At 36.8% G+C, this 18,266-nt stretch overlaps 3 protein-coding genes across 8 annotated transcripts; 1 reads left to right on the forward strand and 2 right to left on the reverse strand.

Annotated features, from left to right (window-relative positions):
* Window positions 1–4,462: 4,462 nt before the first annotated feature.
* On the reverse strand, window positions 4,463–8,163 carry LOC122290430 ((+)-cis,cis-nepetalactol synthase NEPS3-like). 3 transcript variants are annotated; one of them, XM_043098097.1, is made up of 3 exons: window positions 7,500–8,163; window positions 6,294–6,829; window positions 4,463–5,575 (listed from the first exon to the last, which is right to left on the reverse strand). In XM_043098097.1, the coding sequence occupies exon 3, from the start codon at window positions 5,524–5,526 to the stop codon at window positions 4,741–4,743; it is 786 nt and encodes a 261-aa protein (XP_042954031.1). In that variant the 5' UTR covers window positions 5,527–5,575; window positions 6,294–6,829; window positions 7,500–8,163; the 3' UTR covers window positions 4,463–4,740. The 3 variants fall into 3 exon arrangements, with proteins under 3 accessions (XP_042954031.1, XP_042954032.1, XP_042954033.1); XM_043098098.1 differs by having other exon boundaries at window positions 6,294–6,388; window positions 6,685–8,163; XM_043098099.1 differs by lacking the exon at window positions 7,500–8,163 and having other exon boundaries at window positions 6,238–6,313.
* Window positions 7,509–8,344, reverse strand: LOC122289275 (uncharacterized mitochondrial protein AtMg00810-like). Its single transcript, XM_043096259.1, has 2 exons — window positions 8,025–8,344; window positions 7,509–7,860 (listed from the first exon to the last, which is right to left on the reverse strand). Exons 1-2 carry the CDS (start codon window positions 8,342–8,344, stop codon window positions 7,509–7,511), a joined length of 672 nt encoding a protein of 223 aa, XP_042952193.1.
* A 3,014-nt stretch (window positions 8,345–11,358) lies between these two features.
* Window positions 11,359–13,349, forward strand: LOC122290429 ((+)-cis,trans-nepetalactol synthase NEPS1-like). 4 transcript variants are annotated; one of them, XM_043098092.1, is made up of 3 exons: window positions 11,360–11,686; window positions 11,783–11,961; window positions 12,335–13,349. In XM_043098092.1, exon 3 carries the CDS (start codon window positions 12,384–12,386, stop codon window positions 13,167–13,169), a length of 786 nt encoding a protein of 261 aa, XP_042954026.1. In that variant the 5' UTR covers window positions 11,360–11,686; window positions 11,783–11,961; window positions 12,335–12,383; the 3' UTR covers window positions 13,170–13,349. The 4 variants fall into 4 exon arrangements, with proteins under 4 accessions (XP_042954027.1, XP_042954026.1, XP_042954029.1 ...); XM_043098095.1 differs by having other exon boundaries at window positions 11,817–11,961; XM_043098093.1 differs by lacking the exon at window positions 11,783–11,961 and having other exon boundaries at window positions 11,359–11,686.
* Window positions 13,350–18,266: the final 4,917 nt, after the last annotated feature.

The raw sequence follows: 18,266 nt of genomic DNA on the forward strand, positions 1-18,266 counted from the left end.
TAATATTTCTTTTATAACATGTTTATGCTTCCGCACTCTAAATAATGTTAAAAATCTGTATTATTTTGCATGATAACCTTGGAAAACATTTTGGTCTGCATACTGTACTCTGTAAATGCTCATGTTTGCACACTAGTATATGTTCTGTGCTTACTGAGTTGTTGATAAATCACCCCTTATCTCCAAATATTTTTCAGATAATTTTGATGGATTAGCTGGAGAACAAGAATAGGAAGTTTTAGCAAGGTGTGATGATCGTAGTGGAATAAGTGCCCAAGGGTACAAGTGCTTATTTGAGAGTTGTAGTTAGTAAATCGATTTATTTTTAGATATGTTGATTTGATGAGTTAAGGATATTTTCGGGTCTTTGGGATTTTTTTTTTTAATTTATGTTATTGAGAATTTCTTTGTATTCCCTATGAAGGAACATGAATATTTGGGTTGAGTAAATAAATTAATATTTTATGGAATTTTCTGGATTTTATAGTTGTAATATTGAAATTAATATTAAGTAATAAGAGCTAACTCTCCAGACCTCCGGGAACGGGGTGTTACAAACTCTCCGACCCCTACAGGACTAGGGCATTACAATGATGCTTACATATACTGAACTATTATTATTCAATTTAGTCAATTAATATATATTATAGTATGAATATATTATTTTATAATAATTAGCTCATACTAGTATAGATAGTATTGAGTTTAACTAACTATATAAGATATAGTTATATCAGGTTTATATGATTAATATAATTAAAAAAACACACACACACACATATATATATATATATATATATATTTATAAAATATGTACAATATCTATGTCAGAGTTGGAGGTGCATGGGGTCAAAGCTAGAGGAGGAGGCCAATGTCAGAGTCGATGAATCGGAGTCAAATTGAAATGGAGTCAGAGTCGTTTTAACTTCACCTCCAACTCAAACTCTAACTCTGACTTTTCAAGAAAAAAAATCTCCAACTCAAACTCTAAAATATCTCGGAGTCGGAGTTGAAGTCAAACTTTTGGACTTTTACTCAACCTGTCTTTGCTTACATAAAAGAGACTACCCGTAATACCCGGGCACAACCCATGCCTTTTTGGAGGCCAAGCCCATGACAGAAAACATCAGTGTTTGACGATGCTGTTTTCAAGAGTCTTCTCCTTCACTTTCGTTTCTCTCTTCCCAACGTCTTCCTTCTTCAGTTACCACTTTTTTCTGACAATCCCTCCACCCAAATCTCCACCATCTCCACGTCTCAGCAGTTTAGACTTCCTTTCTATTTTTATTTCTCTTCTGTAGTTCATTTTCCATGCTCACTTAGACCTCTCTCTAGTTTTCCCATTTATCATTCTCTTGGCAGTTTCGCTCACATCTCCACAAGCTGCATCTGTGTACGTAGCAACCTCGTCCCTTTACTTTCATCCACATTAGGTAACAACTGTTCTCTCTCCCTCACTCTCTTTTATCTATGATTTTTGGGATCAAACCGAGAGCCACTGCCGCCCAAAGTCACCACGCCTGAATTCCTTCAAGCACGGCAACTCCAACCTTCTCGCAAGGCACTGCTTCATGTCGGAGACTCCATGAAAACAGCCGTCCGTCGTCACAACCATGCAGCGAGAACCACCACCACCTCTCTTGCTCCCTCACAACAGCCCTACTGTAACTCCCTTTTACTAAACCACCGTGTGACAGCCCACTGCCCAGCTAACGCGAAACCACAGCACCACCATCGCCAGGCCTTTCCAAAACACCAACAACGTCTCTTTCTAAACAAGAAAATAGAGCACCTGCTGTCCCCACCATTGGTCACAAACTAACTGCGGATCTCGAACCTGTTAGCCGCCGTTTTTAGCCGAGCTTGGAAGCCCCATAAACTCAACCTCCATCGATTAGTGCCGATTCTTCTTCTTCTTTCATTGGGTATGTTTCGGCCACCCAAAGTATTCTTCTCTCTCTCTCTGTGCTCTCTCACTCATCACTCTTTTTCTCTCTGTTGTTCAGCCATTTGTCACTGTCGACCCACACACTGCCCAGTTTTCAGTTGCTATCCTTCTGCATCTCTGTAAGCCGCCGCTCAACTCTTTAGTTTTAGAAATGTTTTTATTACGTTGAGTTGCTTTGAACGTTTGGTTTTCATGCAAGAGTTGGTAATGTTTTAGTTTCACTGTTATAATACTTAAAGTGGTTTGGGCTTAATGTTGTCTTTTAAGTGGACTGAGTTTTAATTCATGATAGTTTAGAAATTTTATTCGTTTTACTGAAAATATTTAAAGAATTTAAATTATGTTATTAAGTATAGATTTTTACTATTTTGGTTTCAAGAGTAAATTTTAACCGTATAATTCTATTTTCTTTAAATCTAATTAAATGAAATGGTATTGTTTATTTTAATAGATTTTGATATAATTATACTTTTAATATTATATTTATAAAATATAGGAATATGATAAGAATATTTAAATGATATGGGTATTATTAGATTTCTTGTAAATTTGAATAATTATGTTAATTATAAGAAAGTAAACATATTTTTAATAGAGAAAGTTTTCACGACTTATTTTATTGGATTTTAAAAAGGCCAAAGCATTCTACTATTTTATAACATGGTATTAGTATTTTAAATATTTTAAAATATTAGTATTTATTGATTTTTGTGTTAAACAGAAAAGTTATTCGATTATGTTTTATAGTATGAATTTGATTAAGTGGATATTGATGGATTTGGAAAATGATGGTATGTTAGGAATTATGAGAATTTTAGGCTTTGAGGTATTAAAATAGGTATTTTATGTGTAAATATGAGATATCTATTTAATTGGAGATTTAGTCAAGTGACATGAATTTTCTATCGGTGATTATTGATGTTCGTTTAGCACTATTGTGAGGAAATTCAGAGAGGCTAAGAAGTACAAGTAAGTGGGGTTCCTATACTAGATTTGCATAAAAAGAAAGAAATGAATTGAGGTTGGTTTGTAAAACGTGCATTATTATGTTTTTAAAAGAAAACATGAAAACAACCTCAATATATGTGTTTTGCATTCACTCATGAAAAATATATATGAAAGAGAAAAATACTTTTTGACATAAATAGTATAGACATGAGCAATATTTGACATATTTATGAAATGTGCAAAAGAGCGAATATGAAAATTGAGACTTTTATACATGTTATATGAAATGTTTTGGATATGTTATTGATCATTAGAAAATGATATGAATGTGTTCAGCACGTGATTTAATATGATATGAATAAGAAAAACCTTTGGCATACTTATATGTTATTATTCTGATTCTGAATATGGTTCTGATATGATGATACTGGTTCACGTGATATGTTTGGTACCAACATAATATGATATGAGTGCAACCACTTTGGAAACAAAGTAGTCTTTTATGTGTTCTTTTCTATGTGTACACTCGGGGCTCTGAGATTGAAAAATAGAAAGTCTTACAATATGATACTGCCTGGTTTGGCCACCAGGGATAGCACAACCCTACTACGGGGGTTAAATATGGTATATGATATGATACGATGTGATATGATATAATAAGATGATAATATTTAGTTATGTTATGCCAAAGTATTTTTAAATATGAACGGTTGGTTTTTTGAATATGAAAAGATTGAAACGTCACTCTGTTTACCTGATAATAAGTTTTGAGATCTGCATATGAAAATGAAATGTTTCTATTTTCTGCATATGAAACATTATAAGTATATGTGTTGTACTTACTGAGTTGTTGATAACTCACCATTTGTCTCCACAATATTTTTTAAATGATTTTGGATATTTCAGCTAGGAATCAGATTATGAAGCATTGGGTGAGATGATTTAAGAATGATGGTTTAAGTTTACAGAGTTTCTATATGTGTATTGGTGAAGTTTATTAAGAAATTTTATTGTATTCTGAAGACATGGCATTTTGTTGGAAAATTTATTATATTGAGGAAATTAGTTTGAATCACAATTTCTTTATGACATTGGGAATTTGGAATTTATAACTATATTGTTAAAATGTGGGTTTAAGTGATAGGATGTAACTCTCCGATTCTTGTGGGACCGGGGCATTACACTAACACTAATGTGCCTTAGCAGTAGCAAGTGTCTAAAAGCATGTGGAACTAGAAGCAATTCTTATATGGGGGAAAATCTAATAATTTGGCCTAAATTATGATCTCTAAAGCTTTGGAAAGCTTTTATTTTTAGCAAAGCAAAATATAACTCTAGAGACTTTGCAAATTTTATTTCAAATTCTATCATGAAATGAGTTGGCATATTTGACATCAATTGTTGAGATACTTTTTTGTTATCAAAAGAAGTTTTATAAAAGTAAAAGCACAAATTAACATAATTTTATATGCTATGTTATATTTATTTTTATAATAAAAGTAATTTTACAATTTAACATACCATATTAAGTCACGTTAATTTGTAAGTATACTTTTGCAAAATCTCTTGGCAGCTAAACTGTTTCTTTTTTATTATTTGACGATACATTTTGCGATATGCAACTCATCACATGGTAGCTACTTTCTAGAACACAATAACTCTTTTTCGGAGAGAACCAAGTTTGAAAACACGTGTACACACCTACATACAAACATCGATACGCACTTCTATTCTTATGTTTTTATGCAATATCATCTATAGCTTTTGTTTTTCGTCTCCAAACGCTAGATATGGTGGCTTAGATTCTTGGAGGTCGACTAATTATTAATGCTCATCATGATTCCCTAATCAACCCAGCCGCCATCAACCACCAGGTTATGCCCATTCACAAATCCAGAATCATCAGATGCAAGGAAGAGCACTGCATCCGCTACATGCCCCACTTTTGGGACAACTCCTTTTAAGCTCGCATGCGGCTCATATGCCTTCTCCACCTGCTCTGAATCCATTCCCAATATACTGCATGTCAGTGGAGTCGCAACTGCAGAGGGTGATACGCAGTTCACTCTAATCCCATGCTCCCCTAATTGCTTGCTTGCTGATCGAACAAGTCCAAGCACCGCGTGCTTTGACATAAAGTAATCAGTATATCCGGTCGAACCCTGATTTGCTGCTACACTTGCCGTGCACACAATGCTCCCCCTCGCATGCCCTTCAACCATAACACGTGCTGCATGCTTTACACATGCAGCCATGCCACGTACATTGATCGCAAATAGATGGTCAAGGGCCAGCAAGTCTAGGTTAAGTACGGTCTGATCCGACCTACTAAAAATCCCTGCATTACTAAACATGATGTCAAGTTGCCCATAATTCTTGACCGTCCATTCTACCATGGCTTTGACCTGTTCTTCATCAGTAACGTCACAACGTATGTATGTAGAATGGTTCAAACCAATTGATTTGGCAACCTGATGGCCTAGTTCTTCTTGGATATCAGCAATGACCACCATACGCGCGCCATGCTTGGCAAAAAGATGTGCAGTCGCCTCCCCAATGCCACTAGCACCGCCTGTGACTATGGCTAGTTTGCCTTCCAGTTTCTTCCTGAACAATGTGGTTTCCGTCATCGTTATATGACAAAAAAATTAAAGGATTGATGGGGGCAGCAGCTGTCTCCTGGTAAAAGAAAATGACGAATATATGGTGAACATTTGGATTGAGTGGGCAAACCGAAAATCTGATATTACACACGTGATTTGTTGATAAAACTACAAACAAAAAAAAAAAGAATTGCAGTCCAAAAGTTATACCAAATTAATGGAGAAATTAGGAATGATTTGTGATTTGTGGTGGAATTATGTATTTAGATTTTAAACGTGCTCTCAAATTCATATAAAACAATGGATATGCTGCTGTCAGTCGCAAATCCAAGTTAACAAGGCTCTCTTGGAATCTAAAAAGACAATAATAAACAAATAACAAAATCAATTGGACAAGGTATCTCTACCAAACAAGTATAAACAATTGCCTAACAATATGAGTTCAGGAAAAAATGAAGCCCCAGCCATCAGACTGTTTTGCAAAAAAGGTAGATATATATACTGAAAGCAGCAGTATACTTGAAAGAAAAGATGACCCAGATGGGTTTTTTTCATCAAACAGAGCATTTGCATAATGAAAGCAGAGGAGAGTAAGGACTCTGTAGACTGTAACCAACTTCCAGATTGCTTGGCACTCTTATTCAAAACATTCAGATAATAAAGACAGCACAAAAGGTCCTAAATACACGGTCGAATTGCTTCAGAACAAAAAGAAAGAAGGAAATTAGATCAAATTACCGAGAACTATGTAGATATATGCTAAAGATATTACAGAGAAGAGTAGATTTTCATACCGAATAAATATGATGGTATTGTGTTGGAATAATGAGAGGAAGAACGTTCAGCTAGAACAAGAGGAGGGGCGAAGTTTTGTCCTAGACAAAATTTCCTGGAATTGGAAGTCAGAAAATGATCAACGACTAATAAAAGTCTTTGGCCGCCTTTGGCGTGATGCTCAACTGCTCCATTGATTGTAACCATTGCGTTTTCTTTGGGGTGAAAAAGCCTTTGGAGTGAAAAAAGTCTTTGCAATTTTCTTGTAACAGCCATTGCAGCAAACTTCCTGCCTCTCTCTCTCTCTCTCTCTCTCTCTCTCTCTCTCTCTCTCTCCGGAAAAATCATTCTATGGACGAAAACCACAACTGCTCCAATGACTCAACGTAGTGATGAGAAGAAATGACATACTTGTTAATTGTTATCCAACAATTGACCACGTCCCATACGATCTTTCTGCGTAGCTACAGTATTTGTGACGTACCTCCCGCTTCCCTTAACCTCTAAGGAAGAACACCACCGAATGCAAATGAAGTCAGAGACTCAGAACAGTGTACTGCAAGATTGCACAGACTGTCACACAGAATCAACAACGAGAACACAAGAATAAACCAAGAATCTACTATAATTCTTGGAAGAGATTTTCGAATAACCTCTTGTAAATATTTTGAGAAACACTATCTCACGAGTTGAGAAAGAGAGTGTGACTGTATTCATATATATATCACAGATACAAACTGTTGTCTATCTATGGAAAGACTACATAAAAAGAAAATATTTCTATACAAAGATATACAACTAGTGGAAACTTAAATACACGTGATTTACTCCTATGATCATGCACTACTTGACAAGAGAGGATTGCTGAGAATATGGCTCAATATTGCTGTAATTGTGTGTTGATATCCCTGACTGATGCACAATTGTGATTGTTTTGATTTCATTCTTTATATTCCCCCTCAACTTGGCTGTGGTAGAAAACAAAGGCCAAGTTTGGTATGCAACTGCTTAAACTGAGTCTTGAGTAAAGGTTTTGTGAACAAGTCAGCAAGCTGAGCAAGTGAGGTGACAAATTTTGTTTCTAAGGATCCAAGTGCCACTCTTTCCCTTACATAGTGATAATCAAGTTCTATGTGCTTTGTTCGAGCATGTAGAACTAGATTGACAGTCATAAATAAGGCACTCATGCAGTCACAATAAAGAATAGGTGTTTTGAAGAGAGGCACCCCAAGGTCTCAAAGTAGTGTGGAAATCCAAGTTAATTCTGCTGCTGTGGAAGCCATGGCCTTATATTTAGCCTCTGCACTGGACCTTGCAACTGTTGGTTGCTTCTTAGCACTCCAAGAGATGCAATTGCTACCAAGAAAGGTACAATAACCTGAAGTGGATCTCCTTGTGGTGGGGCAACCAGCCCAATTAGCATCTGAGAAACCATAGAGATCAAGGCTGCTGTCTGAGGTGATGCGTAGGCCAAGTTCAACTGTGCCTTGCAAGTACCTAAGGATCCTTTTTACAAGCTGGAAATTAGCCACAATAGGAGCTTGTAGGAATTGACAAACATAGTTCACACTAGAGGATAAATCTGGTCTGTGAAGGTGAGGTACTGCAATCTACCAACAAGACTTCTATAGAGTGTGGGATCAGGAAATAATTGGTCTGAAGCCGAATTATGTTGGCTTGTGGTTGGCATAGGTGTTGCTAAAGGCTTGCATTCATGCATGTTGGCTCAAGTGAGTAAGTCCATGATGTACCTATGCTGATTTAGGAAGAGATCAGTACCAATCTTGTGAACTTCAATCCCCAAGAAATGATGTAGAAAACCTAGGTCTTTCATAGAGAATTGAGTGCTCAGTTGAGATATTAGCCACTGAATTCTTTGTGGATTATCTCCAGTGACCACCATGTCATCCACATAAAGGATAAGGATAAGAACTCCATGGTTTGAGTGACAAATAAAAAGACTTGGGTCTGCTAAGCTTGAGAAGAAGCCAAGCTGCAAAAGAAAGTCACTCAACTTGTCAAACCAAGCTCTAGGAGCTTGTTTGAGACCATACAAGGTACGGTTGACCATACCAGGTGGCTATTGCATGCAAATAGCTGTGTTAAGAAAACCATGTAAAAATGTATTTTTGACATATAGTTGGTGAAGTTAATACTTGCAGGTTTAACAACTGGTGAAAAAGTTTCTAAAAAATCCACCATATCAACTTGACTGAAACATTTGGCAACTAGTCTTGTTGTGATATCTACTCCTTCTTTCTTCTTCTTTATTTATGAGCCTCAATCTACATGTCGAACTTCGGTCTACGTGTTGAGCCTCATTTTACGTGTCAAGTTTCGATCTACGTGCTGAGCTTTATCCTAGGTGTTGTACCTCGATGGCGTGTTCCAAAAGTTATCCAGTGGATTTCAAACTAAGATAGATATTTTAAAGCTTATCAATATTTTAAATATTATGGAAATATCTATAGAAGATATTTTGAATATTATTAGATAAGCTTGTTTTTAAAGTAACATAATTATAATATTTTAATAAGTTCTGAAAATATTATAATTGTGGATAATTACTTAGATTAGATAGTTTAGTTGTTTTAAAATATTAAGAGGTTTAACCTTACGTTGAAAACTCTTATTTAATTTAAATGATTTTATTCTCTTTGAGTAATTAACGATACTTTATCATTTTAAATAATGATGAAGAAATATTATTTTATAAACTTTAGTTTATAAAATAATATTATATCTTAATTCATCTCAGTATTTTATCTAAGCTTTTACGCATTTTCAAATCAGTGTTTAAACTTATCCTTAGATCGTTTTGAGGATCCCGAAGTGAAGGACTGAGATTAAATACCCAGGCCCCTCTTTTTTCCTCCTCACTTTTTCTTTTTTCCTTTTCTCTCTTCTCTTTCCTCTCTCTTTCCCCCATGCACGTCCAACCCGTGCTTTGTTCTTCTCCACCATGCGTGGGCTTTAGCTCTTCCAGACAGTGCCACCTCCAGCCACCATGCCCCACCTTCGCCTCCGACCTGATCCTCCCCCACTAGCAACCACTACCTCACCGGTGGTGAGCTATATCGGCAGCTACTTCTCTCTCTTTCTCCCTCCAAGCAAATGGGTTTTACACCCATTTTCTCCTCCTTGAGCCACCATACACGGCTGAAAACAGCCACCAAGCACCACCAATGGCTTCATCACATCATGGGCTTCCTCCCTGTGTCCTCCTTTCTCCCTAACTCTCTCTCCTTCTCCGATGGGTCTCCACTCATACACATATGGTTGCACCGTTGTGCACCACCATACACGGCTACCCACGGTGTTTCACCACCACCACCTTGTTCCTCTCATCACCATGACCTTCCCCAACAAATTTCATGGCCAACGGAGTTGTACACAACTCTCACTCTCCCTCACTCTCCACAACACGAAATCCACTTCTAGAGGCCGATCCATCACCGTGAGCCACTGCCTGGCCACCACCTCGCCACCACAGCTCCACCACATCTTCCTCCACCTTTCCCTAGCTTTCGATGAAGTTCTATGGCCTTTCTCCACCTCAAGCAAACTCCCACCATATAGGATTCACTGTTCACGGCGTAATGCCGCCGTGTTCCGCCACCTTTGACCACCACAAGGCCATCATGAGCCTTTCTAAGGCCACGCCTAGCTCTCCTCAAGCCCAAACTGCCACTTTATGTGATGGACAACCATCGTACATGGTGTTACCACCACATACGACTCCTCCGACGCTTGATCGTGACAAGCAGCGGGCGAGCACGGGTTATCCCGTCGATGATATAACCCTCTATCTCTAGTTATTTATATTTAAAATAGTTGATTTGTTGGACTGTAGACTGTGTAGTTAGTATGTGTTATTTCTATAGAGACAGTTCCTCTTTGAACAGGTCCATCATATAGATGGATTTTAATGGACACAAATAAAAAATTGTCACTTCAACATTTCACAAAAATAAAATCTACACTTGCTCCATAGGTCTCTCTCTCCTCTCTCTCTCTCACACACACACAAAGCAACAGGGGGAAGGAATAAATTTTTCCTGTGAATAGCTTCACATAGGAGATTGAGACCTACATGTCAGTTCCTCATTTGAGTCTATTATGTCAGAAAAAAAGAATTGTCCTATGTGAAGTTTTTCTCTTATATAGAAAGAGAAATACTCTAACTATAAAAAGATTACATAAAAGTAATTTTACAAATTAATGTAGATTAATATGATTTATCAGATTATAAAATTATTTTTATTGTAAAGTAGATCTAACAGATTATATGAAACCACATCAATTTATAAAATTATTTTTGTGTGATTTCTTTATAGATGTAGTAATACACATAAAAATAAGATGATCTCGGCTACAGTACTAGCCAAATTTGTTGAGCTACTGTAGATTAAAATTCCGATGGTTTGCCTAATCCATTGCAACAGATTTTAAATAAAATTTATCATATTTGAGACTATCTGTCGTCTGGCTAAGCCAACCCAAATGCATGCGACATTTGTCTGTTTCCTTTACTCTTTATTGAATATTTGTTTTGTCCTCACAGTTAGTTTGCAAAACTTTAAAATAAGAAAGTTCACAAAGTTATTTATAATTAAATGCTTTAAACTTTAAACCATGACCAACGCCGTCCGGCGCATCGCGTGTCTGCTACCAGTGGAAAAGAAATGGAAAAGACAAGGCCTAAAACACCAATCACAAGTACTGTAGCTACGCAGAAAGATCGTATGGGACATGGTCAATTGCTGGATGGAAAAATATAATTGTAAGTAAAATTATATATTAATTTATATATTAATATAATGTGATTGGTTAAAAAATAAATTTTATTAAAAGAAAAAATTTAGTTATAAGTATAATTATGTACTAATCTGTATATTAATTTAATGTGATTGATTAAAAAATAAATTTTATTAAAAATAATATTAATTTAAATTTTAAATATGAATGAATTAATATTAATATATAAATTAATACGTGACTGTAATTTACGTAATGAAACCCTTGACGGATATATAACAATTAACAAATATGTCAATTCTCCTCAATCCTCGTCACTACGTTGAGTCATTGGAGCAGTTGTGCTTTTCCGCTCATAGAATGATTTTTCCGCAGAGAGAGAGAGGGGGAGGAAGTTTGCCGCAATGATTGTTACAAGACAAATGCATACTTTTCTCACTCCAAAGGCTTTTTCACTCCAAACAAAACGCAACGTTTCCAATCAATGGAGCAGTTGTGCATCACGCCAAAGGCGGCAAAAGACTTTTATTAGTCGTTGATCATTTTCTGACTTCCAATTCAAGGAAATTTTGTCTAGGCCGAAACTTCGCCGCTCTTGCTCTAGCTGAACGTTCTTCCTCTAATTATTCCAACACAATCCCCTCATATATATTCGGTATGAAAATCTACTCTTCTCTGTAATATCTTTAGCTTATATCTACATAGTTCTCGGTAATTTGATCTAATTTCATTTTTTCTTTTTGTTCTGAAGCAATTCCACAGTGTATTTATGATCTTTTGCGCAGTCTTTATTATCTGGATGTTTTGAATAAGACTGCCAAGCACTCTGGAAGGTTGCTTACAGTCTACAGCGTCCGTATTCTCCTCTGCTTTCGTTATGCAAATGTTCTGTTTGATGAAAAAACCCATCTGGGTCATCTTTTCTTTCAAGTATGCTGCTACTTTCAGTATATATATCTACCTTTTTATGTCATTGTTATTTTTTTATAATTGTCTTTCTAGATTTCAAGAGAGCCTTGTTAACTTGGAATTTGCGACAGATATCATTATATCCATTGTTTTATATGAATTTGAGAGCACGTTTAAAATCTAAATCCATAATTCCACCACAAATCACAAATCATTCCTAATTTCTCCATTAATTTGTTAGAACTTTTGGACTGAATTTATTTTATTTTATTTTATTTTTTTCTTTTTTGTTTTGTTTGTAGTTTTTTCAACAAATCACGTGTGTAATATCCGATTTTCCGTTTGCCCACTTAATCCAAATGTTCACCATATATTGGTCATTTTCTTTTACCAGGAGACAGCTGCTGCCCCCATCAATCCTCTAATTTTATTGTCATATAACGATGACGGAAACCACATTGTTCAAGAAGAAACTGGAAGGCAAAGTGGCCATAGTCACAGGCGGTGCTAGTGGCATTGGGGAGGCGACTGCACATCTTTTTGCCAAGCATGGCGCGCTTATGGTGGTCGTTGCTGATATCCAAGAAGAACTAGGCCATCAGGTTGCCAAATCAATTGGTTTGAACCATTCTACATACGTACATTGTGACGTTACTGATGAAGAACAGGTCATAGCCATGGTAGAATCGACGGTCAAGAATTATGGGCAACTTGACATCATGTTTAGTAATGCAGGGATTTTTAGTAGGTCGGATCAGACCGTACTTAACCTAGACTTGTTCGCCCTTGACCATCTATTTGCGATCAATGTACGTGGCATGGCTGCATGTGTAAAGCATGCAGCACGTGCTATGGTTGAAGGGCATGTGAGGGGGAGCATTGTGTGCACCGCAAGTGTTGCAGCAAATCAGGGTTCAACCGCAAATACTGATTACTTCATGTCAAAGCACGCTGTGCTTGGACTTGTTCGATCAGCAAGCAGGCAATTAGGGGAGCATGGGATTAGAGTGAACTGCGTATCACCCTCTATAGTTGCGACACCACTGGCATGCAGTGTATTGGGAATGGATACAGAGCAGGTGGAGAAGGCATATGAGCCACATGCGAGCTTAAAAGGAGTTGTCCTAAAAGTGGGGCATGTGGCGGATGCAGTGCTCTTTCTTGCATCTGATGATTCTGGATTTGTGAATGGGCACAACCTGGTGGTTGATGGCGGCTGGGTTGACTAGGGAATCATGATGAGCATCAGTAATTAGTGGACCTCCAAGAATCTAAGCCACTAAATCTGTTTGGAGACGGAAAACAACAGCTATAGTTTAAAAAAGTGTGTATCGATGTTTGTATGATGGTGTGTACTTGTGTTTTCAAACTTGGTTCTCTCCAATAAAGACTTCTTGTGTTCTAGAAAATAGCTACCGTGTGATGGGTTGCATATCACAAAATCTACCGTCAAATAATAAAAAAGAAATAGTTTAGCCATCAAGAGATTTTACAAAAGTAAACTTACAAACTGACGTGATTTAATATGGTATGTCAGATTGTAAAGTTACTTTTATTATAAAAATAAATATAATAAAAGTAACAAGAAAGCATCTCAATAGTTGATGTCAAATATGCCGCCAACTCATTTCATGATTGAATCTGGAATGAAATTTGCGAAGTCTCTAGAGTTATATTTTGCTTTGCTAAAAATAAAATCTTTCCAAAGCTTTAGAGATCATAGTGTAGGCCAAAGTATTAGATTTTCCCCCATATAAGAACTGCTTCTGGTTCCACACGCTTTTAGACACTTGCTACTGCTTAGGCATATTAGTGGTAGTCTCTTTTATGTAAGTAGAGACAAGTTGAGTAAAAGTCCGAAAATTCGACTCCAACTCTGACTCCGATCCGACTCCGGCTCCAACTTGTCGGATTTAGAGCGGAGTCGAAGTTAGAGGTGTAGTGGAAACGACTACAACTCCGTTCCAATCCAACTCCAATTCACCAACTCCGACATTGCCCTTCGCCTCCAACTCCTACTCCATGCACCTCTGACTCCGACATTAATACTGTACATATTTTGTAAATATATGTGTTTTTAATTATATTAATCATATAAATTTGATACAACCATATCTTATATAGTTAGTTAAACTCATTACTATCTATACTAGTATGAGCTAATTATTATAAACATGATACTGTTACAATATTAGTAGTATAATACCATATAACACTAATTTACTAATTTTTTTTCTTAAAAATAGAGTTGGAGCCACCTGTCCAAGAATGACCCATCTCTAATTTTATTAATAACCCTCACTTGTGACGGAAGAAAATCATGGTTACAAATCAACCATCTGGGGTACGAAAAAAAAAACAACTAGCACACCAAAAAAGACCAAATCAGAATAAATAAAAACAAGAGCAATGAAACCTCAAGCAAAAGACAAACCAGACTAACCAAAATGAAGCAAAGGCATCCCTAAGTAGTCCATGCGAATGAGCCCATGCAACGCTTGGGGAGTCTCTGTCAAGCCAGAAAAAACCAAATCAATACCAGAAGCCCCATGCTTCGCCAACCAATTTGCAACTTTATTTCCCTCACGAAAAACTTGGTGAACCGAACAAGTCATGGAACTTATAATGTCAAGAATTTCCTCCTAGAAATCCTCCAAGCACCACACCCCACACCTTTTACTCCTCCACCAAGAAATAACAGTCATAATGTCAAAGCATGCTGTGCTTGGACTTGTTCGATCAGTAAGTAGGCAATTAGGGGAGCATGGGATTAGAGTGAACTGCGTATCACCCTCTATAGTTGTGACTCCATTGCCATGCAGTGTATTGGGAATGGATACAAAGTAGGTGGAGAAGGCATATGAGCCACATGCGAGCTTAAAAGGAGTTGTGCTAAAAGTAGGGCATGTAGCGGATGCAGTGCTCTTCCTTGCATCTGATGATTCTGGATTCGTGAATGGGCATAACCTGTTGGTTGATGGCGGCTAGGTTGACTAGGGAATCATGATGAGCATCAATAATTAGTCAACCTCCAAGAATCTAAGCCACTAAATCTAGCGTTTGGAGACAAAAAACAACAGCTATAGTTTTAAAAAGTGTGTATCGATGTTTGTATGTTGGTGTTACTTGTGTTTTCAAACTTGGTTCTCTCCAATAAAGAGTTCTTGTGTTCTAGAAAGTAGCTACCGTGGGATGGGTTGCATATCACAAAATCTATCGTCAAATAATAGAAAAGAAATAGTTTAGCTACCAAGAGATTTTATAAAAGTAAACTTACAAACTGGCGTGATTTAATATAGTACGTCAGATTGTAAAGTTACTTTTATTATAAAAATAAATATAACATATCATATGAAATTACATTAGGTGGTTCGTTTACTTTTATAAAATTTCTTTCCATAACAAGAAAGTATCTCAATAGTTGATGTCAAATATGCCGCCAACTCATTTCATGATTGAATCTAGAATGAAATTTGCAAAGTCTCTAGAGTTATATTTTGCTTTGCTAAAAATAAAATCTTTCCAAAGCTTTAGAGATCATAATGTAGGCCAAAGTATTAGATTTTCCCCCATATAAGAATTGCTTATAGTTCCACATGCTTTTTAGACACTTGCTACTAGTAAGGAATATTAGTGGTAGTCTCTTTTATGTAAGTAGAGACAGGTTGAGTAAAAGTCCGAAAATCCGACTCCAACTCTGACTCTGACTCTGATCTGACTCTGACTCCAACTTGTCGGATTCAGAGCGGAGTCGAAGTTAGAGGTGGAGTTGAAACGACTATGATTCCGTTCCAATCCAACTCCGATTCACCAACTCCGACATTGCCCTTTGCCTCCAGCTCCGACTCCATGCACCTCTGACTCCGATATCAATATTGTACATATTTTATAAATATATGTGTTTTTAATTATATTAATCATATAAATTTGATACAACCATATCTTAAATAGTTAGTTAAACTCAATACTATCTATACTAGTATGAGCTAATTATTATAAACATGATACTATTACGATATTAGTAGTATAATACCATGTAACACAAATTTACTCATTTTTTCTTTAAAAAAAAAAAACAAAAGAGTTAGGGAACCTATCCAAGAGTGACCCATTCCCAATTTTATTAATAACCCTCACATGTGGCGGAGGAAAATCGTGGTTACAAATCAAGCATTTGGGGTACCAAAAAAAAAAAAAATAACCAGCATGCAAAAAAAGGCCAAATTAGAATAAATAAAAACAAGAGCAATGAAAGGTGGTAGGTTGATTCTGGCTCCTTTCACAAGGTGGTAGGTTGATTCTTGCTAAGCATGTTGTATCTAGCATGCCTATTCATCTTATGTCAGTGATGAATGTTCCGGTTACTATTTTTTTCCGTATAAATTCTCTTCTTGCAAATTTTTTATGGGGGGAGACGGACAATAAAAAGAAGTTACATTGGCTGTCGTGGAAAAAAGTTTGCAAGCCTACAAAGGAAAGCAATTTGGGTATTTGGGATTTTAAAGAGGTACAAAAGTCGCTCCAGTTGAAGTTTGCTTTCCATCTTATATCTATCAATAATTTGTGGATTGATTTTTTTTGGGCCAAGTATTTCCGTAAAGCACATGTTTTAGCACAAAATAGGCGACCCACGAACTCCCGTTTTTGGAAATCTAATCTCTCCATCTTACCGGAAGTAATGGATAATGTGAAGGTATTGGTCAGGGGTGGTAATGCTTCTTTTTGGTTTGATAGATGGCTATCATCGGGGTTTGCTTTCCACTAGAGTTCAAGATATTGCTAATGTGAACTTACGTATTAGTGACTGTTGGATGAATAACTCTTGGAATAGGGATCTTTTAAGGGATTTAGTTGATGCTGACATAGTAACAGAAATTATAAAAAATGTACCGCCTGGTAAAAGGGGATTGGATACAGTTGTCTAGAAGCCATCCCCTGATGGGAAAGTTTCTACTTCTAAAGCATGGGAGGTTATTTGGAATAAAGGGCATTTATTTCCACGATATGGATGGTTTTGGCGTAATAGTTTGCCTAAATGGATATCTATTTGTATATGGAGGATCTGGTTTAATTCGTTGGCTGTGGATGAGTGAATTCAGAACAAAGGGGTCTCGTTAGCTTCTGCTTGTGATTGTTGCTCGCGGCGTCAAACGAAAAGTATCGATCTTATTTTTTCCTTGGGTGAGGTTGCGGCTCAGGTATGGTTTTATGCTAGCACAGAAATGGGGGTTCCATGAACACATCATTGGTCATGGAAAACCAGAGTTTTGCATTGGTTTAACTATGCCATGAAGTCTTCCATCAAGGGTACATTGATTGGTTTAATTCCCTGTTTAATAACTTGGTGCCTTTGGAAGAGAAGATGTAAAGTGAGAATGGAGGGAAAGTCTGAAAGTGCTGGACAGGTTTGGCGAGTTGTACATGTATGTATAAAATTGCTGGGTGATAATCTTTGCTCAACTCGAAAATTCTCAGAACACGATAAAGCTATTTTTGAAAATTTTCAGTTACAATGTCCTAACAATGCTTCTTGACCAGGAAAAATAGTAAAATGGTCTAGGCCCCCCGCGGGCTGGTTTAAGCTTAATTGCGATGGTAGTTGTCGAGGGAATCCCGGCAATACAGGAGGTGGTGGCATAATAAGAGATAGTAATGGCATAGAAAAAACCTGTATTAAATTACCGTGATCATTTCTAATAATCCCACCCACACCTAAGGCACCTGGATTGCCCAAATTACTACCAGTTGTGTTCAGTTTAACCCAACCCGCCGGTGGGTGTTGCCAAACAATAGCTACAAATCAAAATCAGAAATGTGAGAACTATTATGCATATCACAACAAATAAGACTAATCCACCGATGAACAGAATGAATAATATCAGAGGCAGATTCAAAGTGTCCCTCCATACATGCCAAACAACGCCTCCGCCAGATTCTCCATGTAATAACCACTAGAATAATCTCCAAAATAATGCCAACTTGAGACGATGATTTCGAATAGCAAAACCAAGTCTGCACCGTGTCTTTCCAGTTGTGGCCAATTGGAATACCGAGGCTAGCACCAAAATAACGCCAAATTGTGCTAGCAATTTCACTTGCAAACAAAACATGATTCTGGTCTTCATAGTGACCTTTAGCACAACAATCACAACAAGAAATAATAGGAATGCCAATACGGTGAAGATGATGATCCACGCTCAAAGCCATATACCAAGTTTTCCACATATTGATGGACATTTTAGATCACATTCTTTATCAAGGATATCATCAAACTCACCAGAAACAATTTGGCATTTAGATCCCAAAACTTTACTCGCATCACAGTC

Source organism: Carya illinoinensis, chromosome 12, assembly GCF_018687715.1.
Source record: "Carya illinoinensis cultivar Pawnee chromosome 12, C.illinoinensisPawnee_v1, whole genome shotgun sequence".
In the NCBI taxonomy this organism is placed as follows: domain Eukaryota; kingdom Viridiplantae; phylum Streptophyta; class Magnoliopsida; order Fagales; family Juglandaceae; genus Carya; species Carya illinoinensis.

Bases quoted from the DNA above. Each gene is read 5' to 3' on its own strand.
- LOC122290430 (XM_043098097.1), bottom strand. From the start codon at position 5,526: ATGACGGAAACCACATTGTTCAGGAAGAAACTGGAAGGCAAACTAGCC.
- LOC122289275 (XM_043096259.1), bottom strand. From the start codon at position 8,344: ATGGTCAACCGTACCTTGTATGGTCTCAAACAAGCTCCTAGAGCTTGG. The intron at 7,861-8,024 runs GTACATCATGGA...TCACCTTCACAG, and splicing joins CTCTTCCTAAATCAGCATAG to ACCAGATTTATCCTCTAGTG.
- LOC122290429 (XM_043098093.1), top strand. From the start codon at position 12,384: ATGACGGAAACCACATTGTTCAAGAAGAAACTGGAAGGCAAAGTGGCC.